Below are 18574 nucleotides of genomic sequence, written 5' to 3'. Positions count from 1 at the left end.
CAGACAGCTAAGTATAGAACATATCCAGAATAATGCATTTGGTAAATAAGAAACAGTAATTCATTTCTTACCTTGAAAATGTATACTTAACTTTAAGTTTTTAATTTTATTTACTTACCTTCTTTATTTTCCTTATAATGCTGATAATTATGTATTTAATCATATGGAGTAGCTTTCAAGCAAAAAGCAGAAACAAATTTTGTATACAAAACCGTCAAATTTAATAGATTTAACTTTTCGTTTTAATATAAAAGTAAAATTTCCGGATTTTTACTCGTATAGTGAATCACGTTTCCTTGCCGAAAAAAAAAGTATAATTTGGTCTCGATTTTTAATGATTTTGCTTTACATATCTATGGTTCTTTTTATTCTTTGGCTTTTTATTCGGAGATATGCAAGTGTTATAAAACTTTGCACAAAAAAATCACAAATAACATCTCTGAATACAAGTTTAGAAATTTTGTGATCACAAACAACACTAAGATCCAACTAGAATGACCATTAACACTAAGAACTGTTTTCCAATTCACTCGGTGAAGTGAGTTTATAATTGTTTATATTACTTGTATCAATTCGGTAACTTGGTGGAAGTCTCTTTATACTTTTAATATTTGTTTATTTAAAAAAGCGTACATAGTGTGTTTATATATTATAAAAATGGTTGGACACAATACATTTGTGTTTTGCATTTACAGCAAACACAAATTATATTTGCAAAGTATAGTCCGCTTTAAATGAAGATGACAAAGAAAATCGAAGATGGTTAATAAATTCAAAAATACACATAATATTTGTACACAAGTTTTAAAAATGATGTAGAATTCATTTTGCTCGTTAAGCGAAATGCTCGTTATGCGAGGTTCCACTGTATTAAATAATCTAAACGTTAGATCTATTAAATCTATTGTTATCGGATTATACACAATAATCATAAAGTCGGGACTTTTATCACAAGATCATAAAACTAACGTTTATTTTATGATCTTCTGGTCTTTTCATTATACGAAATGTAATTATTTAGATAATTTGAACGTTAAATAATAGCCGCTTATTAATTAACATAACAATAGTAATTTCTTGTAGATGTAGTGGTATATAAATGAAAACTATTTATCATATTGGTCGATTTTTTTTTAATTGTTTAATTAAATAATAACAAATTACGTATTAAACATAGTGTATGGTCGTACTTAATTTAAATAAACTAATATAGTAATAATAAATTGAGCAATTTATGAGGAAGGGAGCTCGAGAACTAGAATACAACAAAAGTAAACTAAACTTAAATTCATTCTATGGAGGAATAGGACACACACATATATAAATTTATATATACTTCATCCAAAAACCAAATAAAATCCAATTGGTTTCGGATGATTCTCACACTTTCATTTAGAATTACATTGATTTTTTTTTGTTTAAACACCGACAGGCCAACTCGCTTCGTACAAATCTATTAACATTTATATAAAAATATGATAATTACATCTGGTTATTTAAATATAATCGTACATATGTATACATATATTTTTATATATATTCTTAACAACAAATATTATTAAACTTTTAAATATTTTCTTCTTGCATCTCTAAATATTTGATTTGATAGTTATATTTCGCTGTCAGGTAATCTGAAATAGGTTTGCTGCGATTTCTTTGTTGTGCCGCAGAGGATGTATATGAGAATACAGAACGTGAGTAAAAGAGCTATGGACGTGCTGCCGATGACGATCATCTGCTTCATCATGGACATGGTGGCTGGGTCGATCCTATCCAGCTCGCAATCCTCCTCCCACTCGTCAGGTGTTATGGTCACATCGCGGAGAAGAGCGACGAAATTGTTGAGGGGACAATTCTCTTCGCATTCTGGTAACCGCATCTGCCTTGCCTCCGTCGAGTTCTTGTACAGAACGTTCACGTAGCGGAGGCCGTTTTCATTGTGCTTCAGCTCTAAGATGACGGTGCTGGCGTATGGCGGACAGTGATGTTCGAACAGTCGCAAGGCGCTCAACACGTTGGCGACGGTCGTGTCATGGGCGGAGTACATCCAAACTTTTTTTCTTTTCTTCTCATTATCTGCGTTTTCGGATATGGCCTCGTGCATGTGCTCGATGAACTCATTGATGAGAAGACCTGTCTTCAATCTAGTCAGTTCCCTCGTGTAACAGGGCACGGCGAAGCTCAGTTGTGCGAGTTCTTGCATGCCCGTCGGATACACCTTATTCGTCCATTCAGGTAGGGTGTAGTTGTACAGCTCTTCGATGAACAGAGTATTGAAAATGTACTCGGTCTGAGCTATATCGTTGACCGTCTTTCCCGTCATCTGCGTGAGGTACTCGTACAACTCTTTGTATTTGTTGGCGATGTTCTGGAATTCCTTGCTGAGAAACAGCTGGGACATAAGCTGGTTGTACCTGGGGCAGTGCTTCTTCATTGCAAGCACCGGGTCCTCCTTCTCGGGCTTCGTGTGGACGGGGATCGGCTGCCAATCGATATTAGCATTCCAAATCTGTCCTCCGCGCGGCTCATAGAGTCCGGCCAGATTAGAATACGCCGACATCAGAGTGCGGTCCACGTCTGTAGATCGCACGTAGATGTCTTCCTCGGAGTACTTGTCCGGCAAGAAGTCTCCGTATCGATTCCTCAGCCATTTGCCAAGTTCAAAGTGCTGCTGCTTCCCAATCTAAAACAAAACAACAATTAATACTTGTTATACAACGGGTGATGATTAATTAATTATTTAGAGAAAGAACACCCTCCACTTCTCATTCAGTTATCTAAATTACACTTAATCTATATCTTTGAACGTGACTCAAAAGTTAAATTGAAACCTTCGCACTTAATATTTAGACAATACAATTTATCAATATTATCAAATGTTATAACTACTTGACTAACAGCACAAAGTGCAAATAATTCATTTTTAGGATGTCGTAATTCCTCGCTCCATGGTTCATGAATTACGGAAATTCCAATGACGAAAAGCACTAATAATAGCACAAACTGCAATATTAGCATCGAATGAAAATCAAACAATAACAAGTAAAAATAAAGCTAAATCATAAAACACAATTAACAAAATTAAATCAGATTTGCAGAAAATATACGAAATTGTAAAAAAAAAAATACATGAGTAAACCTGAATCAAATTAACGTAACTCTCACACTTTGATATTCTGTTATTCTCGTTTAAAGAGAAGCGTCACGCGCAACGAAGAAGTCCATGAATCGCTGAGATAAACGAAGCAGTTAACTATTATGTAATTATGTATTATGTAATCGTCAACAAATTTGCCGATAAAAAATCAATCATAACAAAAGCTTGTTTATCCACGAAGAATATTTATATATATATATTCCACTTGAATAAAGTGATAACATCATAGATTGCGTGCTATTTTTAGAGTTCGCGCAATGCACGAAACGTGAGCCGAGGTAATAAAAATACAGTTTTTGAAACGGACAAATCCGATAAAAATACACCTTCGTCGCGGGTTATCCTGAGAGAGAGAGATATTTTTAAATGATATGTACAGCAATACCTCGCATTGTTCTGGTAATAGGTTCTCCTAACATTTCAAACCAAAATAATCGAGAAACTAAATAATGTGGAACCTCGCTTAACGAATTATGCTCGTTCCAAAATTTCCAGATTTTTACTCATATAGTGAAACAATTTCCCCATATAAACTAATGTAATATGCGTTCCATTTTTCTTACAATTTATTTCGCTCGTTAAACGAGGTTTCACTGTACATCCATAAAAATAAACCACACAAAAAAATAAGACTGTACAGTACAGTGGATCTGGACTGATTGAACACACACTGTGCGAGCTATTATTCTACGTTGCATTCGATATTTTGCTTAAAAATCGATTGAAATATTGATTACACATTATAAATAATTAATTACGTTATTCTATGCCATTATTATTCAATGTCGATACGAAACTGGTAACAAATTTGGTTGTATGATTTATGTATATTTTAGGGAAGTTCAATGAATCATATCCTCGTCTAATTTCCAATGCATTTTACCGTTTGAAATACTACACTTTTCCAATTTTCATTGAAAAAGAAATATAAAACATTCATTTTTAACACCATTATGTTTTAATACATCCATTTCTTCTTCATCATCCATTATCCTTAAACTTCTACACTTAAATTAATAATGTTTGAAAACATTACATAATTAATCATTACTAAAGAAATGGTAATTTATTTAAGCAGTGAGCTTTCTCATGTTTAAATGTTAAAGGGGTCGCAAAATGACAGAAATGCTCATACAAGATGCAACAAACTTATTGTGAACTTCATTCAAGTCAAAAATTGATGTATTCATATAAACTACGAAAATATGATTGATAAGTCAAAAAACAAAAACCTTGAATTTTCTTTGTTATAAAGCAGACGACATTGCTTAACTTGCATAGGAAATGTGATTAAGACACAAAAGTTAATAAACTTTTTTTTTTGATTTACATAACTTTGCAACATAAAAGTTTAATAAGAAATATTTGAAACATGAATTGTATAGCATTAAGATATAAAAACAAAATATTTTATATTTTTTTCTTTCATTAATAATTCATAACTTGGTGAAAAATTTAAATAAATTAATTACATTGTAGAAGAAATAGAAATGATCGTTCTTGCTTTAAAAATACAGGTTGACACTGAAAATGTCGTGAATAGTATTGAAACGGTTGAACCGAAATGTTTCATCACAACCACAGTCGGTAAGTTAACTGGAAACCTTGAACTGATTAAAGTCGATCTGAAGGTTCTACAAGAGATCGATTGGAGTGGAAACCACCGAGCAGCAGCTGCTAGATATCGATAAGAGAAGCAATCGCTTGTTACTAAATTGAGTTACGGGGTAAAATAATCTGTATTCCGTCAGACTTCATTTTACGACTATAAAAAAAATAAATATTTTACAACCCAAAAAGTCATTTTTCAAGAACTACACATTTGATTTAATTCAAAAGAACTAATAAATAGGAATAGCACGTATATATCTATCGCTTTAGCAAAAAGGAAAACCACTAACGACGCAATTCAAATTTCCAGTAGTTTTATCGTTTATTTGCTTACTTTTAATTATTTTCAAATAATATTCAATCGTCCATGCAGTTATTTCTCCGCTAAAAATAACAATAATTAAACGTACGAAGCCAACTACCAAGCAACAAACAAATTTCACAGAATCATCTACAAAAATTAATAAAAAAATCAAACTAATTTTGCCTATTTTATAAATCTTTTCGTTAATTTCAAGTTTTTTTTATATTAATTAAAGTATTATCAATAATAAAAATAAGAACATTTTGGAGAAACAAAAAACTTACGTTTGTCAATTGTCCAAACCCAACCGGCCAATACGATGTATTTCTGTATGGATCTGTGGGGTACGGATCCACTGGTGTTCGGTCTCCATGTCTGTACAGCTAAAAAAACGAGAGAAACAGTTAAATTTTTGTTATCAAATATTCAAAGTGGACAAAAAAAATATGATAAAAGATGATATCTACATCAGCGTTTCTCAATATGTCGGTGAAATTTAGTCACATTGTGCCAAACCGTGACCTGGTGACATACTCTTTAAGAATAGTACCTTTTAAGTTTACCAAATAAATGGCATCTGTCAGATTGAAAGTGTCAGTCAATTTTTATAACTTAATGATAGTTTTATCGGAGTATTACAAAGATCGGATACGAATACGAATCAAAAAAATCTATTGCACTAGGTGGCAGAAATATAGAGGCAATAATGATAACATTTACAAAGGGGTCAACGGTCGAAAAATAAAGTTTGGGAACCCCTTTTGCAGAGACCACTATTATAAATTTAAAAAATAACTAGAATCGAGGATGCGGGGCAGACAAGCGTGATAAATGAAAAGCGTTGAGACAAAAACCACGATTGCAATTTATGTCAAGCTGGCTGTCAGCTGCTGAAAGAAGGAAAGGGTTTTGGGATTTAGGATTTTGCGGAGTAGAACTCGTTCAGAGTTGAATGGTCCCCGGATGAAAAGCGTGTACAAATGAAAACTCTTTTGTTGCACGGTGAGCAGATGTGCTGCGGTTCCAAAAAAAATAAATAAATTGTACAAACTTTGAATGCAATTCCGTTAAAAACAAACTAAAAGTAATGGAAAAAACAATCAATACATTTTCGTAACTGGTATTGAATACAGTTCGCTTAAGATTATCTATGATTAAGAGTTGAATTCTTATACGAACAAACGTGTTTAAATTGAAACAAAATGAATTAAATTTTTATCAAATAAAACTATCAAACAACGATTAATTCCAAATTCAATATTTATTGGGACAAAAGCCCTTTGTATATCCAATTTTATGTACACAATAAATTTTTCTTCACTTACATTTCTATTGTATACATAAACAAAGAACATAGACACAAAAGTGATATTTCAAATAGAATTTCCGGTCTCGGCATTCAATCTTTTGTCACTAAAGCAGCGTTTCTCTACCTATGTTTAATGTGTCACCATGTATCAAAGTGAATAACTGTTAGTACTCACCCAATTGTTAGAACTATAACAAAAGAATTAAAAAGGTTGAGAAACGCAGATCTTTTAGTATCTAGTATATGTTCTAATAAATTACTCAATTTTTAGTAAATTCCGCAATTGTGTGCAAGCAATAAGTGATTATACGAGGCGGAACGTCATAAAATAAATGTAATTAAAAAAAGAGTTACATATCTAAACACATATTAACAAAGTTTGCATAAATATAAATTGAATTTATCAAAATATGATTGAAACAGTAGAGAATCGAAAATTATTTCATCATAGCAACCTGCTTTCAAGGTTGCATCGAACGGAAATCACAGTATCTGTGGAAAATGCACTTCGTATTGCATTTCAAACAAAATATTATTTTGCCAATTTCTATCTCGATTTCCGCCGTTAGACAATGCCGAAGCGGTATAAAAGACACATAGAATACGTGTATTAATATTATTATTATTTGAGATAAGATAAGATGATCTTATTTATACGCAATTATGTGGAACAAAAAGGATGAAAAGTCATCAACAACATATTAAATATATCGGAATAAATGAAATTTGCTTGTTTATTGATAAAGCGTAGAAAGGCAAATGTTGGCTATCAAACTCCAAGCAAACACGACCCGGCGGCAATCCTCAAATATTGAATTAAACTCGCTGCCAAAAATTTGATAAAAGCAGAAAATAAGCCATGTTATCATCGGTAGTTCCTTTCAAATTGAACTATTTACGTTACCAACGTACCAAATTGCTTTCCACAATGGAAATAGATAAGTAAATGCACAATTATGTCTTTGGGGAAAAACGTAAATATGATAAAAACCGACTTCAAGTAAACACTTTAACGATAAGCCCGAAATGGTTACTTCATTTGTCTATCAAATATAATATATACATTTTTAACTAATTGTCACTTTTATTAGCTTTTGTATATTAATCACCTAACACGTATTACTTCTTTTTTTTTCTACTAAATTTACTGAAACAATTAGAAATGACTTAAACGAATTTTTAAAAAATAGTTAGCATTTTAATATAGTATTAACACAATATAAAAGTTTATAACAGCTAAAATTAATTGTTAAATTTATTGTTTCTCCATTAGCATTATTTAACGAAATCCTCTAGTTTCATTCAATGTAGAATCAAAATCAACTTTCGGACATTATCAATAATGAAGTGGACCAATTTCAAAATAATATTTATCATTGTTGAACTAAATGTGAAAATGTATGTCTTCAAAGTGATCATATACTTAACAGCAAATTATTGTTTATGATAGCTAACATTAACTTATAAACTTGATACAACAGACAACAAGAAAACATTGGAAAATGGACTTAGGACTACAAAATAAACCGATTATAAAATGTCCAAATTATGAATACTTTATAGCGTACAGAAAACAAAGATTAAGCTATAACAAAGAATGAAAAGAATGAAGGAAGGTGAATCTCTGGTGGATATGATAATTCGATTTTATCTATAGAATTGGAAACAAAACAAAAACATATTTAGTTATGTCGAGCTAATTATGGTTGCATTCTTGCGTAGTCAGCATAGTGAACATTTTTTGTTGTTAATATGTGCATGTAATTTAACTTCGTAGTAAAGAAAAACATTTTGTTTTTATAGAAATCGAATATTGACTTGAACATTATAACAAACTACAAATTATTATTTCAATTCTTTATATAATGAATCTTTTACTCAATATTTAAACTAATATACAGTTAATCAATAATTAATGATATTATTAAGAATTCAATGTCAGTGTAGAAGTATTTAGACTTAACTATATTTTCATAACATTAATTCATCAGATATTTTAGCAAATTTAAGAAAACTAAATCTTTTAGGAATATATGATTATTTTAAGGGCTGTGACAACTTTAAACACTATCAGTAAACATATGTCTATAGATAACTTCTTCATTCATTCTTCTAACACAGTTCTGTAAAATGTTATTAATAATTAAAATCATTGCCTATCTTTACAATCAATTGAATCAATTAATTAGTTTTAAAAAGAATATTTAACAAATTCTTGTTTAGTAACGTATTTAAATGTTAATTCCAAATTACACACAATACTTTATATATTTGTGAAGGTCAACATTTAATTTACATTCTTTCATAAGAACGTTCATATATATCGCGTAAACCGCGAACAAAACAAAAACAGGTACAATGACTTCTATCTATTTGCAAATTTTAGTGGTCAGCGACGGATCCAAGATTGCAAAATTCAATCATGACAGGAAACTGCCTAATTGAACCTAAACTGTAACTCACCACTATAACAGCATCCAATTCATCGCTGGCTGCGAAGAGGGGCGCAAGCAGAAGAATCGCCAGATGGAGTGGATTCATTGTCGTTTCTTTCTATTTCACCAAGAAGTAGAGAATCTTCTTTTTGTTTACGTTTTTTTTCTCTCTTCCACCTTTGTTTTGGTCAGGAAGAAATCAAAGGTGAACGAAACTACTTGTTTGTACCTGAGTGATGATGGAAAGTGAGAGTGGTGTGCGCTAGGACAGCGGCGAGGGAACAGGAGAATAATACATCGCACATTCCAGACTCGGAATGGGTCGAAACAGAAATTTTAGTAAATCCGCCCCCTTGCGTTCGCACCGGTTCTCACGCCTTCAACCTGAACATATGTTTATGTTTACGTATCCTTGAACTATATCTACCGTCGCACTCACACACGCATACTGTATGCAGTTTATCACCAAACCATGGTTTTATGGTGCGAATCCAAGTCGGCCGAGCCGCTCGCCACTTGGTGGGAGAAAGCGGCGGCGAAATTTGTTACCCCCACGAAGGAAGTACACTCGTTACGCGCAGGATCACTCTCATCCAGTGTATCCAAAACGTGCGCATCTCACAACCAAAAATACTTGATCACTTTCAGTTTCAATTACTACTTTTTTTTATGTTTTCAAAGACATTGACATTACATAGCATACTCGAAAAAATAACTTACATAATTTACATCACAAATATATTTGTATCTAACAGCATCAAAGTTCATGTTGAAATAATGCGCTTCTTGTTTATCAGTAAAAACTTTCTTGAATTAATTATTTACTTTCTACAATTTCATTAAGTAATATAAGGATTTCCACCTTGAACTTAATTCATTGTGGCTATGGTCGCCTGTATCACGAAAATCTGATACGAAAGGTCGTTGGTTCAATTCCGAAAAATCAACAAAAAATTGTGGTGACTGTTAAACCCGAAAGGGGTAGAAATAGGGCCGGAGAGATTTATATCAATAAATAAAATCGATATAAATCTCTTTTTTATTAATAAAAAACTTAATCATTATGCAAAATATACCTAAATTTGTATCATGAATACAAACAAAACATGTATTTAATTCATATAAATTTATTAATTATAATTATTTAATAGTTACAATTAAATATCGTGAAGAAATTAGACAATTCTATAAATAAAATAAAGTTAATTTAGCTGAAGAATATATATGAACTAAGCATATTTATTTAAAATTTATTATCTAGTATACAGTTAAAAGTATGTATGAAGTTAATATTAAGAAAATAGTAAAATTAATTATAAAGCACATTGTTTATCTTTACGAATTTGTACATTCATAAAGAAATTCTTGGAAAGGAAATTACTATATTTGGATAAAGGTAGAAGTGAACAATGTAATTATAATAAAATATTTATTACACGATTTGAATAAGTAAATTAAGAATTTAAAAGTAAATTACATGGTGAGAATATTGATAGGATTGATTTGGAGAAGCAGTGTTATTGAATCTAATTCATGTTTAAGGTAGTATTAATTAATATTAATTGAGAAATTCTAATTGATTGTGTTCATAAATTAATTAATATTAAGAAAATAAAGCAAAAGATGTATTTTGGGCTGCCTATACTATACTAATCGAAGGTATCTGCTTTACCATCTACCCAACTGTCAGATCTTGAAAGTTTGTGTCAAGTTTGTGTATGAGTTGTATTTTTTGTTGAACACGGCTCTTAAGACCTATTGGAAAAATACAATATAGTTCTAGCAGTACGAAACAAACTTAAGCAATGGTAAGATTTATGCAAGAAGTGTATAGCGATTTTATATTAAGCTATAATTTTTGCAAAAAGACTATTTCGTTATAGGTTATGTTCATGACAAAGCGGTATTTATTGTGTTTGAGCCTAATGAATCCAATAATTGATTTATCGTGTAGCAACAATAATCTTCTAATATGAACGTTTTGTTTTCAGTCTATTTTATCGTACAATGGTGGAGCCATGGTGGCGATGAAGGGGGACCAATGTGTGGCTATTGCTACAGACAAGAGATTCGGCATCCAAGCCCAAACAATTTCCCTGGACTTTAAGAAAGTTTTTGATATGGGCCCACATCTGTTTGTTGGTCTGCCTGGACTTGCGACTGACACCCAGACAGTTATGGAGAAATTGAGATTCAGGTATTATTAACAAATCTATTGTAAACTGATTTAATCAATGTTGTTGTTCTTAGGAAAAATCTTTACGAGTTGAAAGAGAATCGCAAAATGAGCCCCAAAGTCTTCAGTTCGATGGTCTCAAATATGCTTTACGAGAAGCGCTTTGGTCCATTCTTTGTGGAGCCCATTATCGCTGGATTGGAGCCGAAAACTTTTGAGCCTTACGTGTGCAACATGGATCTGATCGGTTGTCCGAACGAGCCCGAGGACTTTGTCGTCGGGGGCACAGCCTCGGCGCAGCTTTACGGTATGTGCGAAGCGCTTTGGGTTCCGAAGCTCAAGCCCGACGAGCTCTTCGAGACCATCTCGCAGGCTCTGATTAACGCCTTCGACAGGGACGCAATTTCCGGTTGGGGTGCAACTGTTTATATCATCGAGAAGGATAAGGTCACAGTGAGGGAGCTGAAAACCCGTATGGATTAAGGTGCTTTCATATGTATTTTTTTTTATATTGCTAATTATAAATTATAAGGTCTTTAAAGTAAAAAAAAAAACTTTAATTATATTTATTTTGTCCACCCGTTGTCACAAGAATAAATAGATATTTCATAATAAAGTCGTTCTTTTTTATTTATAAAATTATTTCTAAGCAACAGATTTTGACTGATCGAAATAATAGATCGCATTTGAAAGAAGTCTTTTTTTTTATATAAATATACAACAAAATATATAGATAATTATTTTGGAGAAGTTTAAATTAATCGTGGGGAAAATGGAGGAAATGGATATAGAACCGGTGATTTACGAGATCACCGAAGAGCTTGTGACGAAGGCTTTGGAAAATACCGAGGACTTCAAATGGGAATGCCGTGTGTACGAGTCTCGTGTGATTTTGGAAGAGATAGTTGAGAAGATGGAGCACAACATCGATCTGAAGGCGACTTACCACGAGAAATGCAGATCCCACAATCAATACGACTTGATGAATCTGCTGAGGACAATCCTCGATTATGAAATGGGTAGGTTGGTTGGTTACTTAGGTAGTTTGAAGAAGATAAAGATAAATGATTGATAAAAATATATTGTATCTGTAGTAATATTAAAAAACACAGTCATCAACACGCTTCCATTAATTGCTAGAATAAATAGCTACCTAAAATATCGTAAGCGATCAAAATATTTGAGCGAGCTTGTTTTCTCATTATTTTTGTTGTTGGAAAAGCCTAATAAATAAATGGTTACATATATATTATATGATAATAAATTGTAGATGATGCAATGTATGAGGCGTTGACGTTTCGCGAGAATTTGATCATTAGCAGATTAGAGCAGAACGGTGCGCCCACTGCCGTAGGAGGTATTTGCGTTAACGTTGAAATGGTCAGAGGGGAGCAACCGTTGGAGAGGAGGATGGAGGACTTCGAATTGAAACTGATGCGAATACTCGACGCGGATGGTGAGGCCGACCATATGGTCGGTGGTAGCATGTTGGAGAGACCCCGTCTCTCAGAGGAGGACGAAACGGGCGGCGCCAACGGTGGTATCGCTGATGGCATCACGTACAACAAGCTGCTTGTCCACGTTGCATCTCAATTCGATGTGGACGGCGTCAACGCCGGTTCCAACATTACTTCCTGGGTGGATCGGAACATGCACACTGTAGAAGAATTGAGAAGGGAGTCAGTCACGACCGTTTAATTATTATTATTAAGAACAGCAAAAAAAAGTTAACACATATTTATGTTTGCAGATTCGTAAATGATGTTAATTATAACGAGAAATCCTTATATATGGGGTTGAAGAAGAAATGGTATTATGTGAAGCATACGAGTAGCATGGAAACATTGGACGAAAGGAAACTGTACAGCCTGCGCAAAGCTAAGAATTACATTTCAGAAGGGGCCAACATAATCCTGTTGCGGTATTTAGCATTCACCAAATACTTTGGTCGCTTCGAATTAGCATGCGCGTATATTAACGGCGATTTATGTAGAAACATCTATGTATATACCAATGTAATATTAATTATAATCTAAATAATTGATTCCTTTTAGGATTGTTTCGGAGCAGAAAGCGCGATGGTCAATGATTGTCGCTTGGATGTTTATAGAGTGAAACGGACTATCATCGAAGAGTGCGGCTTGGAACACGTCTGCGTATCCGTACTTACCCTGCAAGGTCAATTAATTAAACAGGAATGGGAAGATTGCGATTACGTGATGCACGTGAATCCGCACGCGAGATTGACCAACGAAAAACCGCCCGGCAATCAAGAACTTTTGCTTAAAGATTATTGGTTAGAAGATATGCAGATGCTATCCGCGTACTTGGATCAACAAGTAATATTCGCTAAAGCATCGACAAAACAAAAACGTATTTTATTTGTCTCTCTCCTTTCAGAATATCTGCTTGATGAAAAATAAATCGTACATGATCGATCATCCGGAATTGCAGGAGATCATATCTGATTACGTGAACGAGATTCTGATGCTCAGACCAAACAACATACTCGAATTCACGCTGAACTACTTCGGAATATTCGACGAGGCGAATCTGCCGCGCAACGATTACATAAGATAACTTACGTGTAGCTTAATCGCTGAAAATGTGATAGTTGGTGGGTGTTTCGTGGCATATGCCGCAATTCGTAACTTCCAAATCGTCCGGAAGACATCGCTCATGGAAGGAGTGCTTGCAATTGAAGACTATTATGCTATCACGTCTCGAATGGTCTGCAATTAAAATCATCCCAATATACATGTTTAAGTCGAACTAAAAATAATTGTTATAAATTGAATGTACCGGTTTGTAAAATCTTCCTATGACATGCGCCGCAAAACATTTGATCGGACACGTTCACGCCTCGCTGCTGAGTTCTGACCAGTTTGTTGTGCAGATTGAAGTAGTCGGAGACGAGAATTTTTTTGCAACCTTCTTGAAATGACACCTGCAAGTTATACGTGCAGAGCATTTTCACTAAAGAGTTCTTCAGTCCGGGAATCTCTTTATTTGGTTGTATTTTCTTTATGAGCACCGTCGGATCCATGTAGGTGCCTAGACTTTGCAGCAGGAATGTAATGAATTCTGGCTTGTCAAGTGAATGGTTGATCAAATCGTTCCACAAATCCGGATCATTCTGCTGCTGGCAGAACGTAATAGCGTACTGCATGTCTTTCAGTTCATTGATTATCAACTCTAACGCCTCCTTCGTATCGCCGATTCTAGCTGAAAACGATTAAGTACACGTTTAGAACAATACATCAAAAAAATCGTAGAGAATATTATTAACCTAATAAGAACACCATTTCGGGATAGTATTTCGCTTTCACGCATATATCTAGAGCTTCCTGTATGGGATAATGCTTGGAGCGTTTTAAAAGAGGTAACAGCTTGTCTCTATCGAAGATGGAATACAGTTTCACTAACTGCCCGTGGTATTGGTTCTTCGAATCCGTTTTATCGAATTCATCTAAATACTGAAAATGAGACGCATTAATCATTTTTTTTTTATACAAACTATTGTTTGAACTATTATTACTCACTTTGTATAAAAGCATCGCATGGTCGGCCAATTTCGCGACGACAACTTCGCTCGGAATTCTGTTTTTCTCTAGGAATAAAGCGATCGCTTTGCCCTGATCCAAATTCATTAACTCGACGATCATGTTATCCACGATATTGTACAGATTATGTTTTTGGATCAAGTTAAATACGTCCTTATTCTCTAAGCTAAAAATAAACAAATAATTAAATCGTAATATAGTAATTGTTGTATATCTTTTTACTTACGTAAGATACATGGATAAACTTTTATCGTATTGTCTTTCGTAGCTGTAGAGACAAGCCAACGCTTCCAGATATAAGTTTTTATCGATTTCACATATCAATAGATGCTCCAAAACAGCGTTAATCATTGCACTAGTATTATATAATTGATGATTCCATTCTTTGACTAATTTAAGGAATCCCTGAAAATAAAAAAAAATATATTGATTTTCCTTATGAAAAAATGTTTTATATTTTTCATTTACATGTGAATCCATCTTCAAGTATTCATACAAAACCATTTCGTATATATGCTTGTCTAGTTTGCAATCGAGACTTTGTGGAATGTAGGGACTGACTGACCGGAGTTGATGAACGGTTGCGAATTTGAATATTTCCTCCTCCCACATCCCTTTGTTCTTTCCAAAAATCTTGAAGCAAAGCTTACCGGCGGTATCATAGAGCTTCCTACTTAACAAGTAATCTAAGTACGCTATGCCGACGTTTTCGATGGTATACTTTTTATTTTCCCTGGTGTTTGCGTTCGTTATAGCTGTCAACGCTTCTTCGTATTTACTGAATAAATTAAATTAATTGTATTAAATATCATCAGTATTTTACATACTGAACTCACCTATGTTGGATAAGCCAGTGGATTCTATCATCTAAATCGTAAGGACTTGCTATAACTATATCTTTGGGAGCCACAATGAAGAATCTATTCTCTTCTATTAGCACGTCCAGGTTGTAGTCGTTAACCGTGTACTCTTTATAACCACGCAGAGACAGGTAATCTGTGCACACATCGGTGTAGTCATTATCACGATATTCTACTATGTACAGCTGAGGTCTCAACGATTTATTGTCTTCGTCGAGTTCCTTGGGGAAGCCCAACAAGACTAACTGATGGTCCAACGGAGCTATACCGCTTATATAAAACTCTGTCTGGAAGGTGGATACTGGATCTACCAAGTATTCTGGTAAATCGCTGTTAGCCAATTCCATTGTGCTTCGCTTGCGGATGACGCAAACTCTAACAGTATCCACCCATCCGATGAGCAGGGTCCGACTGTCTGCCCATCTCAGGTTACAACGAAAATTCTCCAAAGAAATTCTACAATACATCGATTATACATTTGCAAATCTATAAAACTACTAATCATACCCAGGATGTTCTTCCCATTTAATCAAACCCAGAGAACATCTAGCATTGATATCATACACTCTAACGCCTATATCGCTTGACCAAGCGATGAAATTCTCTCCCCAGCAAAGGCTCCTCACGAATCCTTCGCTCTCGCACAGAACGGTGGATCGCAAACGACTCAAGAAAGTCTTCTCGTAAAGCGTAAGCTTATCATCGCCTCAAATCAATAACCAATCAATTACAATGAGAAACTAAAGACGTGAATGTATTTATTACCTGTTATGAACCGACGGCCAGATGAAGGTTTAAAGTAATTTGGGTCTAAAGCCACGGTTTTCATCAGTCTACCTATATTCAAATTGTGGTTGTTGTCTTTGGAATAGAGGCCCTGCACAAAGACTTTGCCATCATCGGAGCAGGTAGCTATGTAATCCCCTTTAACATCAATTGATATTTGATTCACTGCCACTGCATGTGGCTTCAACTGAACATTCTTGATTAAATTCCCATCATGGTCCAGCACATGCACTGCGCCCCAATGCGACCCCAAACATATAAACTATAAAACAATTATTAATAATTAACATTATCTAATTGCAATTTCAATATCATACTTTGGTGTGAACTGCTATACAACTAGCTGCATCTTTGGACAAGATATTTTTCAAATCATTTATTAGCCTAACATACTTCAGCTTTGGTTCAATCTCCTCTTCAATGCTCTCTGTATCACTGGCACAATCCTGAAACATGTTCAGCAAAATGATCAAAGTGTATATGATTTTAAATAGACAGCACAACAACAAGATAGCTATTCATTATCTTCTTTCAAGGGTCAAATTAATAATATTTTCAACCAAATATAGATATTGTGTTAATGCCACAATCAACAACGATATTTATCATATTGAAACAAACACGTAGAATATCATCTTACAATACAAATAAATTCAATAATTTTTAAGTAGACATATACTATATAACCTTGAATACAAAAACGGATAATTCTTTGAAGATTTTAATTAATTACTTACAGTGAAGCTTGGCTCTGACATTGTGCACTCTTAATATTTGTAAGGTATCATGAAAAAATCATTATTATTCCTTCCAATTATCAACAATAAACGACACTGACAATAGATATCACATTTATGACAGGCAAGTGCAAGTGTTATTGTCTACTCTCTAACATGAAGTAAGCTACAAACATTAGGAAACATTCCGTATGCTAGAAGAAATGCCTACCCAAGTCTTGCAATGACAATTTAATGATTCACAATTTTTATTTGCAAGACAAATAAGTATATTAATAGGATATTTATAAATTATAATTATATATTTTTATTACAATTAAATGTCCAGATCATCATCAGGATCTTCCTCATCCCAGTCATCAATATCATCAAATTCATAATGGATCAAGCCTCCACCTTCTTGTTTCACAGTTTCGTCCCTAAAAAAAAACAATAATTTATAAGCAATAATAAATTTCTTGATACACCATATACTTTGGTAGATAAGGCAGGGTAAAGTTGTCTCTCAACTTCTTATCACTCTCATTTAAACTAATCTTGAATGTAGTTAATGCTTCAGGAATTACAGCAGGCGCTGTTTGCACCAACGTTTTGGGATCTAATTTCTCAATAGCCTTTGTCACCAATTCACCATTCACAAAACTGAATTGTTCATTCTAAAAAAAAATCTACATAAATATTTTTTTTTCTTTGTTAAATAATCCCATCACTTACTTCTTCTATGATTTTCCCAGCAACTTTTTTATAAGTGTAGTTAACCCTAGGCCATTCAGACATGAACATTGGTGAGAGTTTCATGGACAATGTTGACAGATGATTGAAGTATTTGAAGATACCATCATTCTCATTGAACATATCCATGTGCAATATGCTGACTACTTGAACAACCTCTGCAATTTAAATGTTTAAAAAATGATTTACTCAATTATTAACACTTTCTTACTGTTGCTCTGTTTAAGTTTATGGACCAGACTGTAAGTTTTGTCTTTACCAAAATTGATGATCATGTGAGCCATAGAATCTATTATCACAATACAGCTCTCTTGATTTATTAATGACAAGATTTCTTTAATTTGATCATCTGCTGTTCTTTGATTTTCACATTCCTGTATAAAATCATGTTTCTCCACATTCTTCAATAAGCCATCATCATTCAAGCTACGGTTATATTCAAATTCTAAGTAAAGCTGCTTCACTACTCCATTGAATTTCTTGTGATTGTTTATTATGTGTTTCAGGAAATTATTTCCTTTCACTTTAACAGAATCTAGGAAGAAGGGAATGTTTACATGTATTTCATTATTGTATTAATTACATACCTTGTATGAGAACACATTTAGGGGGAGGTTTATTCTTCAAATAAGTGGGCAACATTTCAAAGTATTTCAATTTTGTTATGGCAAAATTGTGGTTAGGTTTTACATATGTTTCTTCAATTACTTGTTATTATTTTGATAGTGCGGGGGGGAATTTTGTTATTGATATAAGAATTATCAAAAATTAAATATTTATTTTAGTTTATTGATGTAGATTAAGTTGTTTAAATAAATTAATTAAAAAAAAAATGAAGTTATTAAAAAAAGGCTTATAAATTTACTGTTTACTTATGACATGATTCAAGTATTTGTAGTTGCAT

General features: G+C 33.4%; 5 protein-coding genes across 5 annotated transcripts; 2 read left to right on the top strand and 3 right to left on the bottom strand.

Annotated features, from left to right (window-relative positions):
• Nucleotides 1–1559: 1559 nt before the first annotated feature.
• On the bottom strand, nucleotides 1560–9320 carry LOC108569624 (prostatic acid phosphatase-like). Its single transcript, XM_017931247.1, has 3 exons — nucleotides 8845–9320; nucleotides 5357–5455; nucleotides 1560–2683 (listed from the first exon to the last, which is right to left on the bottom strand). Exons 1-3 carry the CDS (start codon nucleotides 8920–8922, stop codon nucleotides 1610–1612), a joined length of 1251 nt encoding a protein of 416 aa, XP_017786736.1. The 5' UTR covers nucleotides 8923–9320; the 3' UTR covers nucleotides 1560–1609.
• A 1160-nt stretch (nucleotides 9321–10480) lies between these two features.
• Nucleotides 10481–11546, top strand: LOC108569626 (proteasome subunit beta type-3). Its single transcript, XM_017931249.1, has 3 exons — nucleotides 10481–10624; nucleotides 10808–11013; nucleotides 11067–11546. The coding sequence occupies exons 1-3, from the start codon at nucleotides 10622–10624 to the stop codon at nucleotides 11473–11475; spliced, it is 618 nt and encodes a 205-aa protein (XP_017786738.1). The 5' UTR covers nucleotides 10481–10621; the 3' UTR covers nucleotides 11476–11546.
• Nucleotides 11547–12247: 701 nt separating this feature from the next.
• Nucleotides 12248–13572, top strand: LOC108569601 (ciliogenesis-associated TTC17-interacting protein-like). Its single transcript, XM_017931212.1, has 4 exons — nucleotides 12248–12671; nucleotides 12743–12995; nucleotides 13047–13331; nucleotides 13393–13572. The coding sequence occupies exons 1-4, from the start codon at nucleotides 12271–12273 to the stop codon at nucleotides 13570–13572; spliced, it is 1119 nt and encodes a 372-aa protein (XP_017786701.1). The 5' UTR covers nucleotides 12248–12270.
• LOC108569622 (vacuolar protein sorting-associated protein 41 homolog) lies at nucleotides 12568–17092 on the bottom strand. The gene is made up of 12 exons (XM_017931244.1): nucleotides 16939–17092; nucleotides 16519–16647; nucleotides 16181–16463; nucleotides 15923–16121; nucleotides 15392–15871; nucleotides 15024–15333; nucleotides 14782–14960; nucleotides 14535–14721; nucleotides 14282–14468; nucleotides 13795–14217; nucleotides 13578–13724; nucleotides 12568–12649 (listed from the first exon to the last, which is right to left on the bottom strand). The coding sequence occupies exons 1-11, from the start codon at nucleotides 16957–16959 to the stop codon at nucleotides 13585–13587; spliced, it is 2538 nt and encodes an 845-aa protein (XP_017786733.1). The 5' UTR covers nucleotides 16960–17092; the 3' UTR covers nucleotides 12568–12649; nucleotides 13578–13584.
• Nucleotides 17093–17225: 133 nt separating this feature from the next.
• Nucleotides 17226–18442, bottom strand: LOC108569625 (elongator complex protein 5). The gene is made up of 5 exons (XM_017931248.1): nucleotides 18258–18442; nucleotides 17882–18205; nucleotides 17653–17828; nucleotides 17413–17594; nucleotides 17226–17357 (listed from the first exon to the last, which is right to left on the bottom strand). The coding sequence occupies exons 1-5, from the start codon at nucleotides 18310–18312 to the stop codon at nucleotides 17255–17257; spliced, it is 840 nt and encodes a 279-aa protein (XP_017786737.1). The 5' UTR covers nucleotides 18313–18442; the 3' UTR covers nucleotides 17226–17254.
• Nucleotides 18443–18574: the final 132 nt, after the last annotated feature.

The sequence above is a fragment of the Nicrophorus vespilloides genome, unplaced genomic scaffold (assembly GCF_001412225.1).
Source record: "Nicrophorus vespilloides isolate i.1.1-1 unplaced genomic scaffold, Nicve_v1.0, whole genome shotgun sequence".
In the NCBI taxonomy this organism is placed as follows: Eukaryota; Metazoa; Arthropoda; class Insecta; order Coleoptera; family Silphidae; genus Nicrophorus; species Nicrophorus vespilloides.
Note: the sequence above shows the minus strand (reverse complement) of the source record. Positions and strands in the feature narration are given on the sequence as shown.

Coding starts and splice junctions, on each gene's coding strand:
- LOC108569624 (XM_017931247.1), bottom strand. CDS start 8,922: ATGAATCCACTCCATCTGGCGATTCTTCTGCTTGCGCCCCTCTTCGCA. Junction 5,456..8,844: donor AATTGGATGCTGTTATAGTG/GTGAGTTACAGT, acceptor TCGTTTTTTTAG/CTGTACAGACATGGAGACCG. Junction 2,684..5,356: donor GGTTTGGACAATTGACAAAC/GTAAGTTTTTTG, acceptor GTTTTGTTTTAG/ATTGGGAAGCAGCAGCACTT.
- LOC108569626 (XM_017931249.1), top strand. Junction 11,014..11,066: donor ATGGAGAAATTGAGATTCAG/GTATTATTAACA, acceptor TGTTGTTCTTAG/GAAAAATCTTTACGAGTTGA.
- LOC108569601 (XM_017931212.1), top strand. CDS start 12,271: ATGTATGAGGCGTTGACGTTTCGCGAGAATTTGATCATTAGCAGATTA. Junction 12,672..12,742: donor GTAGAAGAATTGAGAAGGGA/GTCAGTCACGAC, acceptor TTATGTTTGCAG/ATTCGTAAATGATGTTAATT. Junction 13,332..13,392: donor CCGCGTACTTGGATCAACAA/GTAATATTCGCT, acceptor CTCTCCTTTCAG/AATATCTGCTTGATGAAAAA.
- LOC108569622 (XM_017931244.1), bottom strand. CDS start 16,959: ATGTCAGAGCCAAGCTTCACT. Junction 16,648..16,938: donor TGTCAGAGCCAAGCTTCACT/GTAAGTAATTAA, acceptor AACATGTTTCAG/GATTGTGCCAGTGATACAGA. Junction 14,961..15,023: donor ACTTGAAGATGGATTCACAT/GTAAATGAAAAA, acceptor TTTTATTTTCAG/GGATTCCTTAAATTAGTCAA.
- LOC108569625 (XM_017931248.1), bottom strand. CDS start 18,312: ATGTTGCCCACTTATTTGAAGAATAAACCTCCCCCTAAATGTGTTCTC. Junction 17,829..17,881: donor TAAACTTAAACAGAGCAACA/GTAAGAAAGTGT, acceptor TTTAAATTGCAG/AGGTTGTTCAAGTAGTCAGC. Junction 17,358..17,412: donor ACCCTGCCTTATCTACCAAA/GTATATGGTGTA, acceptor GTTTTTTTTTAG/GGACGAAACTGTGAAACAAG.